At 37.1% G+C, this 17,225-nt stretch overlaps 1 protein-coding gene across 13 annotated transcripts in view; it reads left to right on the top strand.

The window, feature by feature from the left end:
• The window catches only part of TENM3 (teneurin transmembrane protein 3), a 682,045-nt gene that overhangs the window by 528,826 nt on the left and 135,994 nt on the right, over positions 1 to 17,225 (top strand). For all 13 annotated transcript variants that reach the window (XM_071213974.1, XM_058305014.2, XM_058304951.2 and 10 more), the window contains 5 exons: positions 7,385 to 7,599; positions 12,864 to 13,074; positions 13,524 to 13,625; positions 13,817 to 14,011; positions 15,096 to 15,296. In XM_071213974.1, coding sequence (XP_071070075.1) covers positions 7,385 to 7,599; positions 12,864 to 13,074; positions 13,524 to 13,625; positions 13,817 to 14,011; positions 15,096 to 15,296 — 924 coding nt within the window. The remainder of the gene's footprint in view (positions 1 to 7,384; positions 7,600 to 12,863; positions 13,075 to 13,523; positions 13,626 to 13,816; positions 14,012 to 15,095; positions 15,297 to 17,225) is intronic.

Genomic DNA, 17,225 nt, shown 5'->3' with positions numbered 1-17,225 from the left:
TCAATAAGAGCATTTGAAAATGCGGACTGGAGCAACCATGCTCGACTTGGACAAATTAGAGAAGGGCCATGACTTGAAAAGCAATGGTGCAGAATTTCAATAGACAAGGCCCCTTCCAGAAAGACCCTAGTCCCCTGGTACTCAAATTAGAGGCTTAAGCAGGAATGTGATACTAATCTAAACTGTAGCAAGGTCAGTGGATTGAGGCAGAGAAAATTCAGTGATGTCCTTACATCTCTCCATCACTGTCTTACTTTGCCAGGGTTGCTATGACAAATACTACAGACTCCTTGGCTTGAACAACAGGAATTTTTTGACTCACAGTTTAGAGGGTAGGTATGTCTTCCACGAGGTCTGAAGTGTTCTGGTGGTGTCTTGCTGACAGTCAGTCTCTGCCGCCATCATATGCCAATCTATTTCCATCTCCTCCAGTACTTTCTACGGTGACGAAATTTCCTTTGCTTATATGGACTCCAGTCATGTAGCATTAAGACCCATCCTGACTGAATTTGGCTTCATCTAAATAGGATCTTTAAAGATCCTATTTACAAATGAGTTCACACCCACAAGACTAGGGGTTAAGATTTGAATGTTTTTTATGGGGGACATGATTCAGTCTCCAGCAATCATTGATTACAATGAGAGGTCAGGTCTGCATCTGCCCTCTAGAAAAGATACATTTTAAGACTTTCATTCAAAATAAATTTCTTATAAATAGAGTAATAATTTTAAGAAAAGACAAGTTGCGGGAAGCGGTTGTGGCTCAAGTGATGTCTGCCTACTATATGGAGGGTCCAAGGTTCGATACCCAGGGCCTCCTGACCCATGTGGTGAGCTGGCCCACGCACAGTGCTGCTGCACCCAAGGAGTGCCGTGCCACGCAGGGGTGTCCCCCACGTAGGGGAGCCGCTCCGCATTAAGAAAGCGCAGCCCACCCGGGAGTGGTGCCACACACACGGAGAGCTGACGCAGCAAGATCACGTAAAAAAAAGCGACAGTTTCCTGGTGCTGCCTGAGAAGAATGCAAGCAGACATAGAAAACACACAGTGAATGGACACAGGGAGCAGACAATGGGGGAGAAGGGGAGATAAATAAATGAAATGAATCTTGGGGGGGAAAAAAAGTTGGTAGGTGCTTAAGGATGAGATTCTTTTTTCATGGAAAACCTAGAATAGATCAGTGTCCCTGAAAAATAACAGGAACACAAATTTAAGTTTAATGTTTTAATTTCCTGAGACTAATACTGTTAAATGTTAAGGGAGAAAAATGGTTTTTTCTACATTGAATTATGTTTACCATTATTAACTGTACACCTTTGACTAAAAATTACCTAATTGCAATATAAATGTTAAACATTTTTATAATTATTTAACATAAAAAGGGAAAATTTATTGAAAATATTTTTTATTTTTTTAAACTGTCTCTTAATTATTATTTTGTTGTTTATTTTTATTTTTTTTATTCTTGAAAACAGTTCGCTAAATTAAATGAATGGGGACTTTTCAGATAGTTTATCCATAGGTGAACATTACTTCTATTACAAGAACAACACAAGATTCCATATCAATTCTATTCCTGTTTTCCTTTTTTATAAACGTAAACACTTAGAAACGTTGCTAAATAAATTAGATGGGAATGGAAAGATTTTTTGAGACATGCCATTCTACTCTTTGAAATCTTTATTAGTCCTAAGCCAAAAATCACATTATGATCTATTGCCGAAAGCATATTTAGCAGCCTATGAGCTGTCAGTTCCATCACATTTCTCCTTCAGTTTTATTCAAAGCAAAGAACTGGCAAATACCCACTTTCAAAAAGACTTGCTATACAATTATTAGAATCATTCCCTTCCTCAGTTTCTGTGGAGTATACCAAAAAAGGCTTAGCACAGTATTACTAATTATTCCTGTTATTCTTTTACTTAGAGACGCTTGGTTTAATCGAATGAGGTGAAAATACAAATATTGTTCATTTTAATTCACTTTTACAGTTATAATATTTTTAAATGCTTTGTCATATCATGTGCTTTAAATATAACTTTCATTAGTTCATTTAATTTATGGTCAATGTCCTCTATCTAATGTAGGTAATCATATTTTCTGTTAGAAAAAAGTCTGACTTATTTTTTCAGTCAAATAAAATTTCACCACAACCATCTTGGTTCTCAATTCTCTAGGGAGGGAGGTAGAGAGTCAGCAAGACAGGTAAGGCACAAATCCTTGTCATGAATTTGTAAGTAGATTAAACAAGAATCACTTCCTTTAATATTTCTTACCTTATTGACCTTCTGTTACCATCATGAGACTCTTCTTCAGGTGAAAAGCATTCTTTGACCATGCTTGGGCTCTGCGTTGGAGATGAGCTCATTAAACAAAAATGTTATTCCTCCTTCCTGATAAACCTGATTTTTAAATGTGCCAACAGTCTTAAAAACTCCATTTCTAAGGCTACACTTTGCCCTTGTCAGAAATATGTATAAGACAGGGACAGATACCGCAGGCTCACATGCATTTTCAGTATCTTAAATAAAGGAGCCTTTGCCAACAAAAATACTTTAAATTTTGCCTTTGTTTGAAATACTGGACACTTTTTTCCCCAGGACAATGGGTAATAATAAGATTTTGAATGCTTGACTTTCTGTTGTAAAGAAAGCCTACATATGGTATTTAAGGTTCTAAAGATTAATTCCCTTAAAACGGTGTAGCCTTATTTTTTTTTAAAGATTTATTTATTTATTTATCCAACCCCCCCCCCCCCCCCCAACCCCTCAATTGTCTGCTGTCTAGTCCATTCGCTGTGTGTTCTTCTGTGTCTGCTTATATTCTCATTAGGCGACTCCAGGACCGTCCAGAGTGGGAGAGAGGCCATCATTCTCTTGCACCACCTCAGCTTCCTGATCCGCTGCATCTCTCATTATCTCTTCTCTGTGTGTCTTTTTGTTGGGTCATCTTGCTGTGTTAGCAATTCACATGGGCCAGCACTCCTGCATGGGGCAGCATTCCAGCACTGGGCAGTACTCTGTGCAGGCCAGCATTCCACGTGGGCCAGTGTGGGCCAGCTTGCCTTCACAGGAGGACCCTGGACATCAAATCCTGGACCTCCTATATGGTAGACAGTAGCCCAGTTACTTGAGCCACATCCATTTCCCTAGCATTTCCTATTAAAAAGTCTTCAGGTAGTCCATGGGTATGGCTACCCTTATTTGAAAACCCCTGTACTAGATGACCACCATGGACATGTCAATCCTGAGAGTCTGTGATATTACTAGTTAGGCTGTGTCATTAGGAGAGAAGAATATGACAATTATCACAATTATTGCCCCTTCAATCACACCCAGACAGCTTTGATTCTTTTGTTTTACAAATGAAAGATCCCCATCTCTGAAAAATAGCCCCCTTTAAATGTACTATGGGATTAACTGGATAAATAGATCAATTAGATAGATACATCTATTGACACAACATTGGGTCTACATATTTCAGTGAGAAATATTTTAAACCATTAAAATGATAAATGGAGGAAGCAACAAAACAAAAATACATAGCTATTGAACTACTTTGAGATCAGAAGCCTGAAATCTTAGAAGTCAGAAGTTAATCACTTACTACCAAAGCTAATGTTCTTGGATAAAGATGATGTTTTGGAAAAAATAAGTAAAATCTGGCATTAGGACCAGTTTATGTTAACCAGCTCTCAAAGCACAACTGTACTATAAAAGTTGCTATAAACTATTTACAGCAGCAATAGCATCAATACCAAAGAATAGACTAAATTACATAAGGCTCACATGGTAAAGGTAGAACTTATTAGTACCATAAAGCATAATATCAGCTTTATAAATGTTTGAACTTGATGAATGAGTCCAAATATGAGTGAACCATATTCATATTTAAATATGCAAGTAGGTCTTAATGGAAAAAAGGACTATTTCTCTATTCAATATTTTTAAAATTGTTTCATGTCAAAGTCAACCAAAAGGCAAAAACTTATTAGAAATGTAAATTATAACAAAAAGAATATTATGTTATAGTATCCATGGCAGTTTTGTTTTACAGAAATATTAGCATTCATTCTTAGTAAAAAATGTATATGCCTTTATGTCCTAAAATTGCTAGCTAAATATTTTTCTAGACTAGTTCAATATGTTAATATATCTGATGTTGTATAAAATAAATTTGACATAGTAATATAAAAAATATTTCCATTTTAATAAAAATAAAGATTACAGTGATGCCTAAGTAAAATATTTGGTTTTAGAATTATACAGAACCTACATTTGAATCTTGACTCCAGCACTCATATTGGACTTCCCTGAGCCTAATTCCCTCCTCTTGAAATAATAATCAACTCAAAAAGTTGTTTTGGAGTTTAAAACAGATAATTAGGTGAAACTACTGCCATATTTTATAGGATAGGTTCTCAGTAAAGATTAGTTCCACCACCACCCAAACCTATTTAATCTTCTCAATAAAAGCTAATTGAGGGGAGCAGGTTTAGCTCAGTGATTGAGCACCTACTTCCTATGTATGAGATCCCAGGTTCAATCCCTGGTACCTCCAAAAAAAAAAAATGCTGATTGGTGGCAGATGTTGATACCTATGCAGAAGCATCCTAAACAAAAGGTAGAAACTGGTCTCAGATATTTAAAAATTTCTGCGTTAAGAAAGATACCTGCTTAGATAGGAAACAAAAATAATCTGAGTGGTAGGATTATAGATTTTTTCTCATTTTATTTAACTATCTGTTCTAATTTTTCTAAAGTGAACATGTACTACTGTTGTAAAATATTTAAAATTTCTATGACTGATGCACAGTTTATAACCTAGGAATTGATACATGAAAAATGAAATTTTACTTCCTAGTACATTTTATATTACTAAATCAGTTCAGGAAAAATAGCCAAACAGTTAACTGTGATCATTATGGGCATCAGGAAAGAAGGGTTGAAGACATTGTAAATAATGTCTTTTTATTAAGCTTTGGAACAAGACCTTCCTGCCTCATATCTGAATTATTGTAACTATATACTAACTCTTCTCTTGACTTCCTGCTGTACTTTAGTGTCCTCAAAGCAGTGATTTCATTTCACCTTTAACCTGCTCAAAACCTTTAATAGGGCTCCATTTAGCTATAGTTGTCCTTTGCAGCTGATGGTCCTTATACAATTGGGGGATTCGGTAGCCCAGGTAAAAAACACTCCTAATGTTTACTAAAATATACACTCCCTCAAACGTCACATTTATCTGTGTGAATTCATTGTGACTTACTCTAGATCCTGTTCACCATAAACTTAGATACCTGCCATATCCATTTGTGATCTTAGGGCATGTTTCTTAGTAATCTTGAATTCTGTTTCTCCTGATTACCTACCACCAGCAACCCCCTCCCCAAAATACACAACTCAGGAGCAAGTACCTTTGTGTCAATGAAATGCAATTTACCAATAACAAGTCTACTTCAAGTATACATTTTTTGAAGCATATCATAAACGATATGCATAGTAACAGAGTGTTTGTAAATATGTAAATCTTTGGGGGAAAAGGGTGGAATAATGTTCTTTGATAGAGTGAAAATATAAAAAACCATTAACATGAAGTATAAAGTATAAGGACCAAATTCCTTAACATAGCATTCAAGATCCTCCAAAAACTTTATGTTTCCAACTTTATGTTACTTTGTGTTACTCCCATGACAGCTCCATTCATGTCTTCGTTCATTCCGTGCCTCCTGAGGGCTGGGCACTGGAATAAGCACTTTATATTGTAATACTTCATGCAATCCTTACAGCAGTGCTGGGTCGTCATCATTCCTGTCCCAACCCATTTTACAGATGAGGTTTAGTATCTTTCTCAAGGGCAATTGGTATCGACAGGGCCAGGAATTAAACCCAGGTGTGTCGACTCCAAAACCAGTTTTCTTAACTTCTTTTCTAGCCAGGTGGATCTTTCTGCTGCCATCGTCCTAACACCTTTCATCTCCACTGCCACGTTTTTGGGCATGTCCTTATCCTTTCTGCCCTTCAAAGTTTAGCTCGGAACTTAACTCTTCCGTGAAATCTTTTGATCTCCAGCTCACAGTGATACTGCCTTTCTCTGACCCTTAATCATATATCGCTTTAGGTTGTCATTTAATGTCTCAGTTTATAGATCTTATCTCCTAGCAGATAATTTGTTGCTTGATGGCAAAAGCCATGGAAGCCAGAGTAGATCATCTCTAAAATTCTATCCTTGGGTTTTTATTTCTTTTTTCACCCAAAGTGCCAAGTCCCTAGTAGATACTCTGTTAAATTTTTCTGGTAACTACTCCCAGCTGTCATTAAAAGTAATATAGTGGTGACTCTGATTTGAAATTTACTGTGAGACCTCTAGATTTTGAATTAGCAACATTTCTGGAGGCTATGTTCGTTTAATATTTAAAAAGAAACAACTTAGTAAGTCAGCATTTGTTATTACTTTAAGAAAAAGGTTGACTTGAGAGAAGATAGTTTTCCCAGTTTGATTCTGCTCCTCAGTCTTCACGGTCCTTTTCTTCCTAAGAGACAGTGTGATTAATATTTTCATTTAAGGCAAATTGCAAAACATCGTCTATCACTAACCCCTTCAGAGTAACTGAGAAAGAATGAACCTTGGAAATGAGGAAAGGAAGGAATCACCATACCAAATAAAATAGAAGTCTTGGATCTGTTCTCTAAAACTAGGCCATGGGGAAAGAGAGGGGGTGTCCTCTAAGAGGAGGCAGAAATTCAGGGAGCAAAGAGTTTATGTTCCCATGGGGTGAAGGGCTTTGAGAGAGAGAGTATAAATGTGCTTCCTCAGGCTGAAAGGGATTTGAGGTGAGGATCAAAAGAAAATGGAAAAAAAATTTTGTGGCAGCTTACACCAAAAGTTTGCTTATAAAAATCTTAAGTTTATCCGTCTTTTCCCTTCCCCTTTCAATGTCCCCTTCACTGCCCTTCCAACATCTGATTTTTCATTCATTCTCATATCAGTTTAAGAGAACTAGATGAATCAGTGCTTCTGTTGGTATTGTTATTTGCTTAAGGATTGATTTGGAAATCTCCATGATCCATTCTGCCTTAATTTATACTTTGCAGTATTATGGTATGTTCATAATGACTAAGTGTCAGACAGTCCCTCCCAAGAAATAACAAGACTCATAAATACTAAGATTATTATGTTTCTCAGTGATCAAGAAAGACTGTAGGTGTGAAAACAGCTTCAGTAATAGACATACCTTGGGGGAAGTCAAAGGATTTTGACTTAAATATCCTAAATCAGAAGATGATGAAATGTCCAAGTTTGTAGTGAAAAGAACTCTTTAGCAGAAAACCTGGTTGTTTTTGTTTGTTTTATTTTTCTTCTTCTGTGAATTTCTTACATTCAGGAAAATTAGGTGGATTTACACAAGAAAATAATACCATAGATTCTGGAGAACTTGATATCGGCCGAAGAGCAATTCAAGAGGTTCCACCTGGGATCTTCTGGAGATCCCAGCTATTTATCGATCAGCCACAGTTTCTTAAATTCAATATCTCTCTTCAGAAGGATGCATTGATTGGAGTATATGGCCGAAAAGGCTTACCGCCTTCCCATACTCAGGTAAGCGTATGCTTTTCATCATTAAAATGAAAACTGCTAATTTGCATTCTTAAGTTATTTTAAGTTGAGCTGTTTATCTGACTGGCCACTTTTATTTTTTTCTTTTACAGTGGAGGGAATTTTGAACATAGGTTTTTGAGGTTTTTGAATCATCAGTAGTAATAACAGCATGTTATTCCTGACTTGCTTTGATCATTAATAAGTAAAATCTACTAAAATTTGTGAGTAACTAAATGAACATGGAGCATTATCTGAACAGCCAGTAAAACACATGAATTTTCCAAGTGTTTTACAAAGATTCAATGGCAATTTTAGATGATCCTATTCCTTTCATGTAGTTGATAAATAACATGCTCATCTCAAATATGTTTTCATTCTGGTTAAAATATATTATTTTTTTACTTTATGCCACATTTACTCCCAGTAAAAAATTATGGAAGCATAAACATAAATATGGTGATGTGAGTTGTATCAATCCAAGCCATTATTCCTTATCTACAAATGATGAAAACTGAAAGAGACCAAAGAGTTTCCTTAGATTACCAAGTATGATCACATTAGTGTGGATGGTACTCAAAACAGTTCAAAAATCCTTATACAGTAGAGTCAAAGAACATTAAAATCAGTTCCCATGTATGAAAATCCTCATGAATGTAAAGTTGTCAATAGTTCCATAGAGGGAAACGGACTTTGGCCCAGTGGTTAGGGCGTCCGTCTACCACATGGGAGGTCCGCGGTTCAAACCCCGGGCCTCCTTGACCCGTGTGGAGCTGGCCATGCGCAGTGCTGATGCGCGCAAGGAGTGCCGTGCCACGCAAGGGTGTCCCCCGCGTGGGGGAGCCCCACGTGCAAGGAGTGCACCCATAAGGAGAGCCGCCCAGCGTGAAAAGAAAGAGCAGCCTGCCCAGGAATGGCGCCGCCCACACTTCCCGTGCCGCTGACAACAACAGAAGCGGACAAAGAAAGAAACAAGATGCAGCAAATAGACACCAAGAACAGACAACCAGGGGAGGGGGGGAAATTAAATAAAAAATAAATTTAAAAAAAAAAAAAAAAAAAATAGTTCCATAGATTTTTAAGTAATCTGATACTGTATCATAGTGTATAAATTGGAAATTGTGGCTTAAAAGAGGTCCCATAATTTTTAGGAGAAATTATTTAAATTACCTATAATGAAATTAGAAAGCCTGAGTTTCCAATCTGTTATTTTAGTAACTAGAAAGTTCTCAAAAAAGTAATAATTGGTTAATTAAAATTGAGAATTAGGTGAACTAGAAGTTTACTTTTGATAATCACTTTATTTACCCAAGGAATTTCATGCTGATTTTTGATTTATTAAAATGAGAACCGGAGGGTTTTCGTGTATGCTTTATACTATGCAGTTTTTTGATAAATGCTTTATATATAACCACCTAGAAATATAAATCATGAATGAAAGTTTGTCATACAATAATAAAGAAACCACATCTTTAAAGAAAGATGAGTAAGAACATTTGAGGGAAGCTGATTTGAGTCAAGTGATACAGCGTCTGCCTACCACATAGGAGGTCCAGGGTTCAAACCCAGGGCCTCGTGACCCATGTGGTGAGCTGGCCCACACGCAGTGCTGATTTGTGCAAGGAGTGCCTTGCTATTCAGGGGTGTGTGGTGTGTCTCCCCCCTTCCCCCCCGTGGAGGAGCCCCGTGTGCAAGCATTGCACCCCTCAAGGAGGACCGCCCCATGCGAAAAAAGTGCAGCCTGCCCAGGAGTGGCACCGCACACATGGAGAGCTGATGCAGCAAGATGCTGCAACAAAAAGAGACGCAGATTCCTGGTGCCGCTGACAAAAGTGCAAGCAGACAAAGAAGAACACACAGCGAATGGACACAGAGAGCAGACAACGAGGGGCAGGGGGAAGGGAAGAGAAATAAATTTTAAAAAAAGAAAGAAAATTTGAAAGTACTTTAATGTCATTGCAGATTGCATAAAATTTCATATGCATGTATGAATTGTATAGTTATGAATTTTTTAAAATTATGCTTTGGAGTATTAAACTTTATGATGTAACATTTTTCATATCTATATTATTAAAGTAAGTGCCTTCAATCTTTCACAGCAAATATCTCCCTATTGTATTCTAGTATCAAATTTTAAATTTTAGATTGCAATTACCATTTGACTCCAGCATGTTTTAGGTAATAATGACCAGATTTTCTTAAATGTAAGTGGGCAGTATAACTTTAATTATAGCGAATAGCAGATTGCATTTATAACGGTACTCCAGTAAAATTTGGAAAAATATTTTCCTTTTGAATCATATAAATGATTAATTTTTTATAACTCAAGAAATATACCTCCAATTTACATACAACAGTAAGTATGTAGCCCATAAAGTAAATTTCCAGGAAATAATTCAGATAAAAATGGACTATTGTGTAGTATTTAAAAATTAATGTCGACTCTACAGGTTATAGATACCATATAAGATTAGGGGAAAAAAAGGTATAATGGCCGGTCTTCTCATATTTAAACACAGTACACATGATACCCACTTTTCCTTTCTGCCACAATGTGTGTTAAAGTAGTTAGGCATTTTTTGGGGCTTCAAGGTTGTTAGGGTTCCTTCCTCTGGTTCAGTCAAGATCAGCAAAGCAAACAACTCTTTTCTGAGTTCAGTATTTAAAGTTGAAATGTGCTGTGAAGCAGCCCAAACTAAACATTTCTCTGGTTCTAGGGGAGCCTTAAATAAATCAACCAGAAATAATTAAAATTGGCTAGCCTTTCAAAATAGTCACTTGAGTTTTGAAAGTCTTGTGACCCTTTATAAAACTGTCCATTTGATTGTTGCCAGGGAATCATTTTCTCCTCCCTAATGACTTTTTTTTCTCCTAATGAGACTTTGTTCTCCCGAAGCCCAGTTTATTCTCCTGGATTGTTAGATGCCTAAGGAAGCAATTTAATGCTTTGCAGTTCATAGTGTACTGCAGCATTTTTAGTGCATTTACATGAAGGCTATTTTAGAATGGGGGTCAGGAAACCTGAGTTTCAAAGCATACCCCTATCACTTTTTGACCTTGGGATCTTAAGTCATTTAACTTCTCAGGGACCTGGTTTCCATCTATAGAAACTCTTCTTTCTCTATATACCAATGATATACAGCTGAGACTATGCCATCACCAAAAAATTGATTTAAGAACAGAAATTTGGGGAAGTGAATTAGGCTCAACTGATAGTGTCCACCTACCATATGGGAGATCCAGTGTTCAAACCCCAGGCCTTCTGACCTGTGTAGTGAGCTGGCCCACATGCAGTGTTGATGCACGTAAGGAGTGCCATGCCATGCAGGAGTGTCCCCCATGTAGGGAGCCCCATGCACAAGGAGTGTGCCCCATAAGGAGAGCCACCCCACTTAAAAAAAGTGCAGTCTACCCAGGAGTGGTGCCACACATACAGAGAGCTGATGTAGCAAGATGATGGAACAAAAAGAGACATAGATTCCCAGTGCCACTGACAAGAATGCAAGCAGACAACAGTGGGCGGGGGGCAGCGGGTAAGGGGAGAGAAATAAATCTTTTAAAAAAAGAACACAAGCTCTCCACAAATCCTGAATTTTCATCCTTTAAGAACCACTAGGATACCTGGAAAAATTTCTTTTTGCATTTTAACGATTAGATGAACAACTGAAATATAGCAAACATGGGCAGGCTTTTCTTGTATTGATATACAAAGGACTTCACATACAATGTAGTTTAAAGCAACTTTCAAGGAGAAAGATTTTTAAATAGTGTATGTTTGAACATTTTATATTAAAAGGAGCTTTCACTCGATGATAGTTCCAATTTGTATGAACCCTTTATTAATTATAAACTTTGTCTCATGATAGGACCCCCAACATGATGAGACTGAAGCGTTAGCCCAAAGCACTAAGTCCTAGAAAATAGCATAAGATCCTCAGATACAGCCCTCTCTCGGAAAAGCCACATCTCCATTTTATGAATAGGTATTAACAGCAAAACTCAGGTTTGCCTTTAAGGGATTACTTTACACCCTAAGAGCAAAAGGTGTGACATATTTCCATTCCATATACTTAGGTAACTATTGATAGAAATGAGTTTTCGTGTTAAATAGGGAACTTTTCTTAAGCATTCGAATGGCCTCCCTGATGTAATGTGTAAAAGGGGCCCTGCAGCAAAACATAGAACTGCTTAAATATTCAACAGCTGTCCACTACCTGCCACCACCACCCCAGCCTTACTTTATTGTTCATCATGTGAAGCAAATGGTTATTTTATGATAAAAAGTGATGATTATCATCATGGGCTTGAAAGACCAGTTAAAACTCAAAATTTTATGCCACTATTGCCAATCACATTCCATATTTTTAATTTCCGTTAAATTCTCCCAACTACTTAATGCTCATGATTAATTACAAAAACAAAATTAAAAGTTTAATCATGTTGAGTGGGCACAGTTACTGCTATTGCCACCCCTTCAGAAGTCCTCCATTGTTTAATGGAGTTTTTGAAAGTTTTTGACTTTCCATCAAAGAGTTAAGGCATTTTGTTATGTTTTTAATCTCACTGTAACTAAAGAAAAACCCATGGACTTCTCCATGGTGCTTGGGATGGTTACATCAGGGTCACAGAAGAGTAGAGTGGTGTAGTGGGAACAGCATCGAACCATGGAGCTAGGCACACGAGTTCACACAGCAGCTCCCCTGTTTACCAGCTAGCTGGCCCTGCTTAAGCTCCTCGAGGTTTTTGTTCTTCATCTTTAAAGTGTAAATAGGAATGCCTTCCTAGAAGGGTTGTTGTGAGGATTAAAAATAACCCTAGCTCAGATTAAGTATTCAACAGCAGTTGTTACCATGTGTATCAAATAGTCGCAGAAGACTTTAAGCGATTATCTAATGGTCTGACTAAATCAAGGCTGCTGGGTTTGGAATGTGAGTTCACATATATTTATGTTCGTATCCCCAAACTGCCTAAATTCATCATCCTTTTTATCAGTTAAGAATTGAATAAATTTGGAAACCATATTGCCCAATAAAGGACAAAAATGATCTATGGAATTTAAAATAAAACAGCTGTATGCAGTAAGCAGTGTTCATCATCCCTGGAAATGTTATGATAGACGATGTCTACCATTTGGACCTGTCAATCAGGAGCTTTCTTCTAACACTGTATTTATTAGAGGAAAAGGAGAAAAGTTTGAAAAAGTAGAGAAGCAGCCACAACCATAATATATCTGACTACTAAACAGTTTTACTTGTTCTCATCCTCAGTATGACTTTGTGGAGCTCCTGGATGGCAGCAGGCTGATTGCAAGAGAGCAGCGGAACCTGCTCGAGTTAGAAAGAGCAGGGCGACAGGCGAGATCCATCAGTCTTCATGAGGCTGGTTTTATCCAGTACTTGGATTCTGGAATCTGGCATCTGGCTTTTTATAATGATGGGAAAAATGCGGAGCAGGTGTCTTTTAATACCATTGTCATAGGTAAGAACAGACTTCAAAGCATCTTTTTCAAGGCTATAGCATAAACACTGTGTTGACTAGAAACTAAAATGTACCCACCAGTTTTTGATGCCTGGATTGTCAAAGCCTGAGGTAAAATGTGAGAAAATTTTTTGAATTGTTTATTTATGAATAGTGACAAACCATGAAGCACTGGAAGAAAATATTAGGAAGTACCTTGTGGGAGTGGAGTAGTACATCGTGAAAACACTTTAAAACATCTACATTTAAAATAGCAGTGCTTTGCTTTACTATTCTATTAATAATAGAGTAAAATGAATATGGTTTTTTTTTATGTTTTTGGTTTTTTATATGGAGCAAGCCATCCATACTTCTTCAAAATGTGGCTAATATGATCAGAATAACACAGATTATCCTGAATTGTGGTGAGAAGCAGCCTGTAGAACAAGTGTCCTTTCTCTTTTCTTCAGAGTCTGTGGTGGAATGCCCCCGAAATTGCCATGGAAATGGAGAGTGTGTTTCTGGAACTTGCCATTGTTTTCCAGGATTTCTGGGTCCAGATTGTTCAAGAGGTATGCAAGTTAGATTCTTTTCTTAAGCCAACATAAATAAGCTGTAGAAACCCAAGTAATTCGGAAAGCTACCAAGACAAGAAAGAAAGGGGAAAACACTAGTATACTACTTGTTCCAAAGATGTGTCTTTTCTTTCAGAAGTTCGATGAAAATGTGGCTGTTAATGCTTCTGTCGTGTTTTATTTCACAGCAGCCTGTCCAGTGCTGTGTAGTGGCAATGGGCAGTACTCCAAGGGCCGCTGCCTCTGCTTTAGCGGCTGGAAGGGCACCGAGTGCGATGTGCCGACTACCCAGTGTATTGACCCACAGTGTGGGGGTCGTGGCATTTGTATCATGGGCTCTTGTGCTTGCAACTCAGGATACAAAGGAGAAAACTGTGAAGAAGGTAAATATGTCAATATTCACAGAAGGTACTATCTTCATAAAGAAAGAGATTATATCTGTAATCTTTAGTTTGGCAGATGACTCTTTTTACATGCTTCCTTATGAAAGTAATTTTTATTTCCATATTTATGAATGCATTAATAATTACATTTTCATTACGAAAAAGATCAAATACCAAAGAGTCCCTCTGCTCCTTTTTTAGTAGTGTAATTCCTTTTTTTTTTTTTAACTCCAAGAAGAATAAGCAAGTATCTGTACCTTGAACCAGCAGTGGACTGATGATTTTTTTTTTTAATTTTCCACATTGTTGCCAACTTCTAAGTCAAGTATTTTGGTATCTCTAGAAAGACAGTAGTGAATGTAATATGCTAGTGACAAAAAATGTAAAATCATGGGTTTGTTTGTTCCATAATAATATAATGAGGAAAGTCAAGATGCTATACTGTAAAGTACATTTGAATTGTTGTTGTTTTTTTTTCCAAAAAGCAGAAAAAGTACCGTTTCCATTCTTCAGCCAAATTGATTTTATTGATCTGCACACACAAAGTAATGCAATTAAGTCTCTGGAATTAAATTTTCAGGCCATTGACCCTACAAGTGTAAAGTTTTATTGAGTCAAATTGCTAAATTAAATCTCGTCATCTAAAGCACATTAAAGTGAATTAAGAAGGATAGAGAGTATGCAACTCATTTATTTCTCAAACAGTTTAAGGGTCCCATACAGCTGTCAGTACACAATGGTTGTGGATTAGGTCAGCTGATTCAGATTGTTATAGAGAAGCCAATACTTATTACTCTCTGATTAGGCAGAACAGAAAGCAATAGTCTGAAACCTCAAGTGCATATATGGGAAAATTACAAATCCCTGAAAGAGTCTCAATTCACCAAAATGGCATTAGGCTTGTTCCTAATGCTTTATTGTACTCTTCTCTACATTATCAAAAAAGACTTCTTGAAAATGGTAATAAATGTTTGATTATCCAAAATGTTTGTAAAAATTATATTGAGACTTGATTCCTTCTTCTGCATGTACTATGATATCTTCCAGATTTAATCATAAAATTCTTCTCTTTTCTTTTCACTAGCTGACTGTCTAGATCCTGGCTGTTCGAATCATGGTGTGTGTATCCATGGGGAATGCCACTGCAGTCCAGGATGGGGTGGCAGCAATTGTGAAATACTGAAGACCATGTGCCCGGATCAGTGCTCTGGTCATGGAACCTATCTTCAAGACAGTGGCTCCTGTACATGTGACCCTAACTGGACTGGCCCAGACTGCTCGAATGGTGAGGTTAACAAATGCCCTACAACTTCAGTGCTTAATAGTCTGCTTAGCTGAAGATTAAGATATTTTCATTTGTAACACATTTAATGCAAAATTTAATATATTATTTATAGAAACAAACGTTAAAAGTAATGAAGTTTAGTTGCCTGGTTTAAAAAAAGAAAGAGAAAAAGTCTTAGCCAATTTGCCATGCAAGTTAACCCTTTAGTATTATTAGAACGAATAACCTTTCATCATTTAAAATGCCCTGACATCTTATCTCTCACTATATGGCACTACAACTGGAGACTAGCCTTGTAATAGGCCTGAGTACAGCTTAGGGATTTAAGCACAGTATCTCATAAATGAAGAAGGTTCATTGAGTTTTTAAAAAAAAATTATTCGGCAACATAAGGCTAATCATGATCCCAATAAATAGTATACATGTGTGAGTATATATATACACACACATATATCTATCTATATACATTATGACATGTATAATTTTTCAACACTGAATTTTTAGTTATTATAATATGATTACCATGGAAAGAGCAGATAGTAATTCTTTCAATGGTTAAGTACCTACGATGTGCATTCCACTGTGTTGGGTTTTGTCAGGAGAAAAAAGAACAATTTATTCCAGCCCTCTAAGAACAGTATGTTTTAAAAATTTTTGACCATGATCTATAGTCATAAACTTTTACATTATGACCTACTATATGTATACACACACACATACATAGATACATGCACATAACTGAAACAAAAATTTTTCAAAGTGATACACTCTAATTTTTTTCAAGTCTAATCTATTTTTCAATGTTTGTTGCAACCCATGAATTAATTCCATGACTCAGCAGAGGGTCCCCTAGTTTGCAAAGACACCATTATAGGTTAGGCAATTACAGTTTAATTACAGTGATAAAATGAATACATGTGAAATAATTAGAAATCAATATATTACAGTTTATTATTGTGTAGAATGTTACATTGAATAATATGAAGTGAACATTAAAAAGAATCATATTATCTTGGTAAGTAATGAAAGTTTTCAAGGAGACTTTTATTGTCATTCCTTGCCTCATTCTAAGACAGCGTTTTGTAAGAAAAAGTAATATATAATAGGGGAAGGAATATTAGAAAGTTCTTATGAGCATGGACTCTGAAATCAGACTGCCTGAATTTATATTCAAGGTCTATTACTAGGTATGGAACCTTAGGCAAATTACTTACTGTATGCTTCAGTTTACTCACCTGTAAAATGGATTGAATCATGGGACATTCTTCACAGAAATGCTGTGGAAATTATTTGAATTAATGCTTATAAAGTACTTAGTACAATGTTTGGCTCATAATAATTTCTGAATATCATTATCATATAGTTGTTATCATCTTCACCATCAAGGACACGGTTGTGAGAAACTGTGAAATACATGGGGCAGTGAAAAAAAAGGTACAGTGTTTAGAGGTAAAAATTGGGTTGGGCCCAGTTATGGGGTGTAGTTTAGAAATGATGTTTTAGGAAACGGACTTTGGCCCAGTGGTTAGGCGTCCGTCTACCATATGGGAGGTCCGTGGTTCAAGCCCCGGGCCTCCTTGACCCGTGTGGAGCTGGCCATGCGCAGTGCTGATGCGCGCAAGGAGTGCCCTGCCACACAAGGGTGTCCCCCGCGTGGGGGAGCCCCACGCGCAAGGAGTGCGCCCGTGAGGAAAGCCGCCCAGCGTGAAAAGAAAGAGCAGCCTGCCCAGGAATGGCGCCGCCCACACTTCCCGTGCCGCTGACGACAACAGAAGCGGACAAAGAAACAAGACGCAGCAAATAGACACCAAGAACAGACAACCAGGGGAGGGGGCGGAATTAAATAAATAAATAAATCTTTAAAAAAAAAAAAAATGATGTTTTAGACGATGGGGAATTCACTAATAGTAATGACGTGCTTACTAATGT

Source organism: Dasypus novemcinctus, chromosome 1 (assembly GCF_030445035.2).
Source record: "Dasypus novemcinctus isolate mDasNov1 chromosome 1, mDasNov1.1.hap2, whole genome shotgun sequence".
Lineage (NCBI taxonomy): Eukaryota > Metazoa > Chordata > Mammalia > Cingulata > Dasypodidae > Dasypus > Dasypus novemcinctus.
This window is presented reverse-complemented; position numbering and strand designations above follow the sequence as displayed.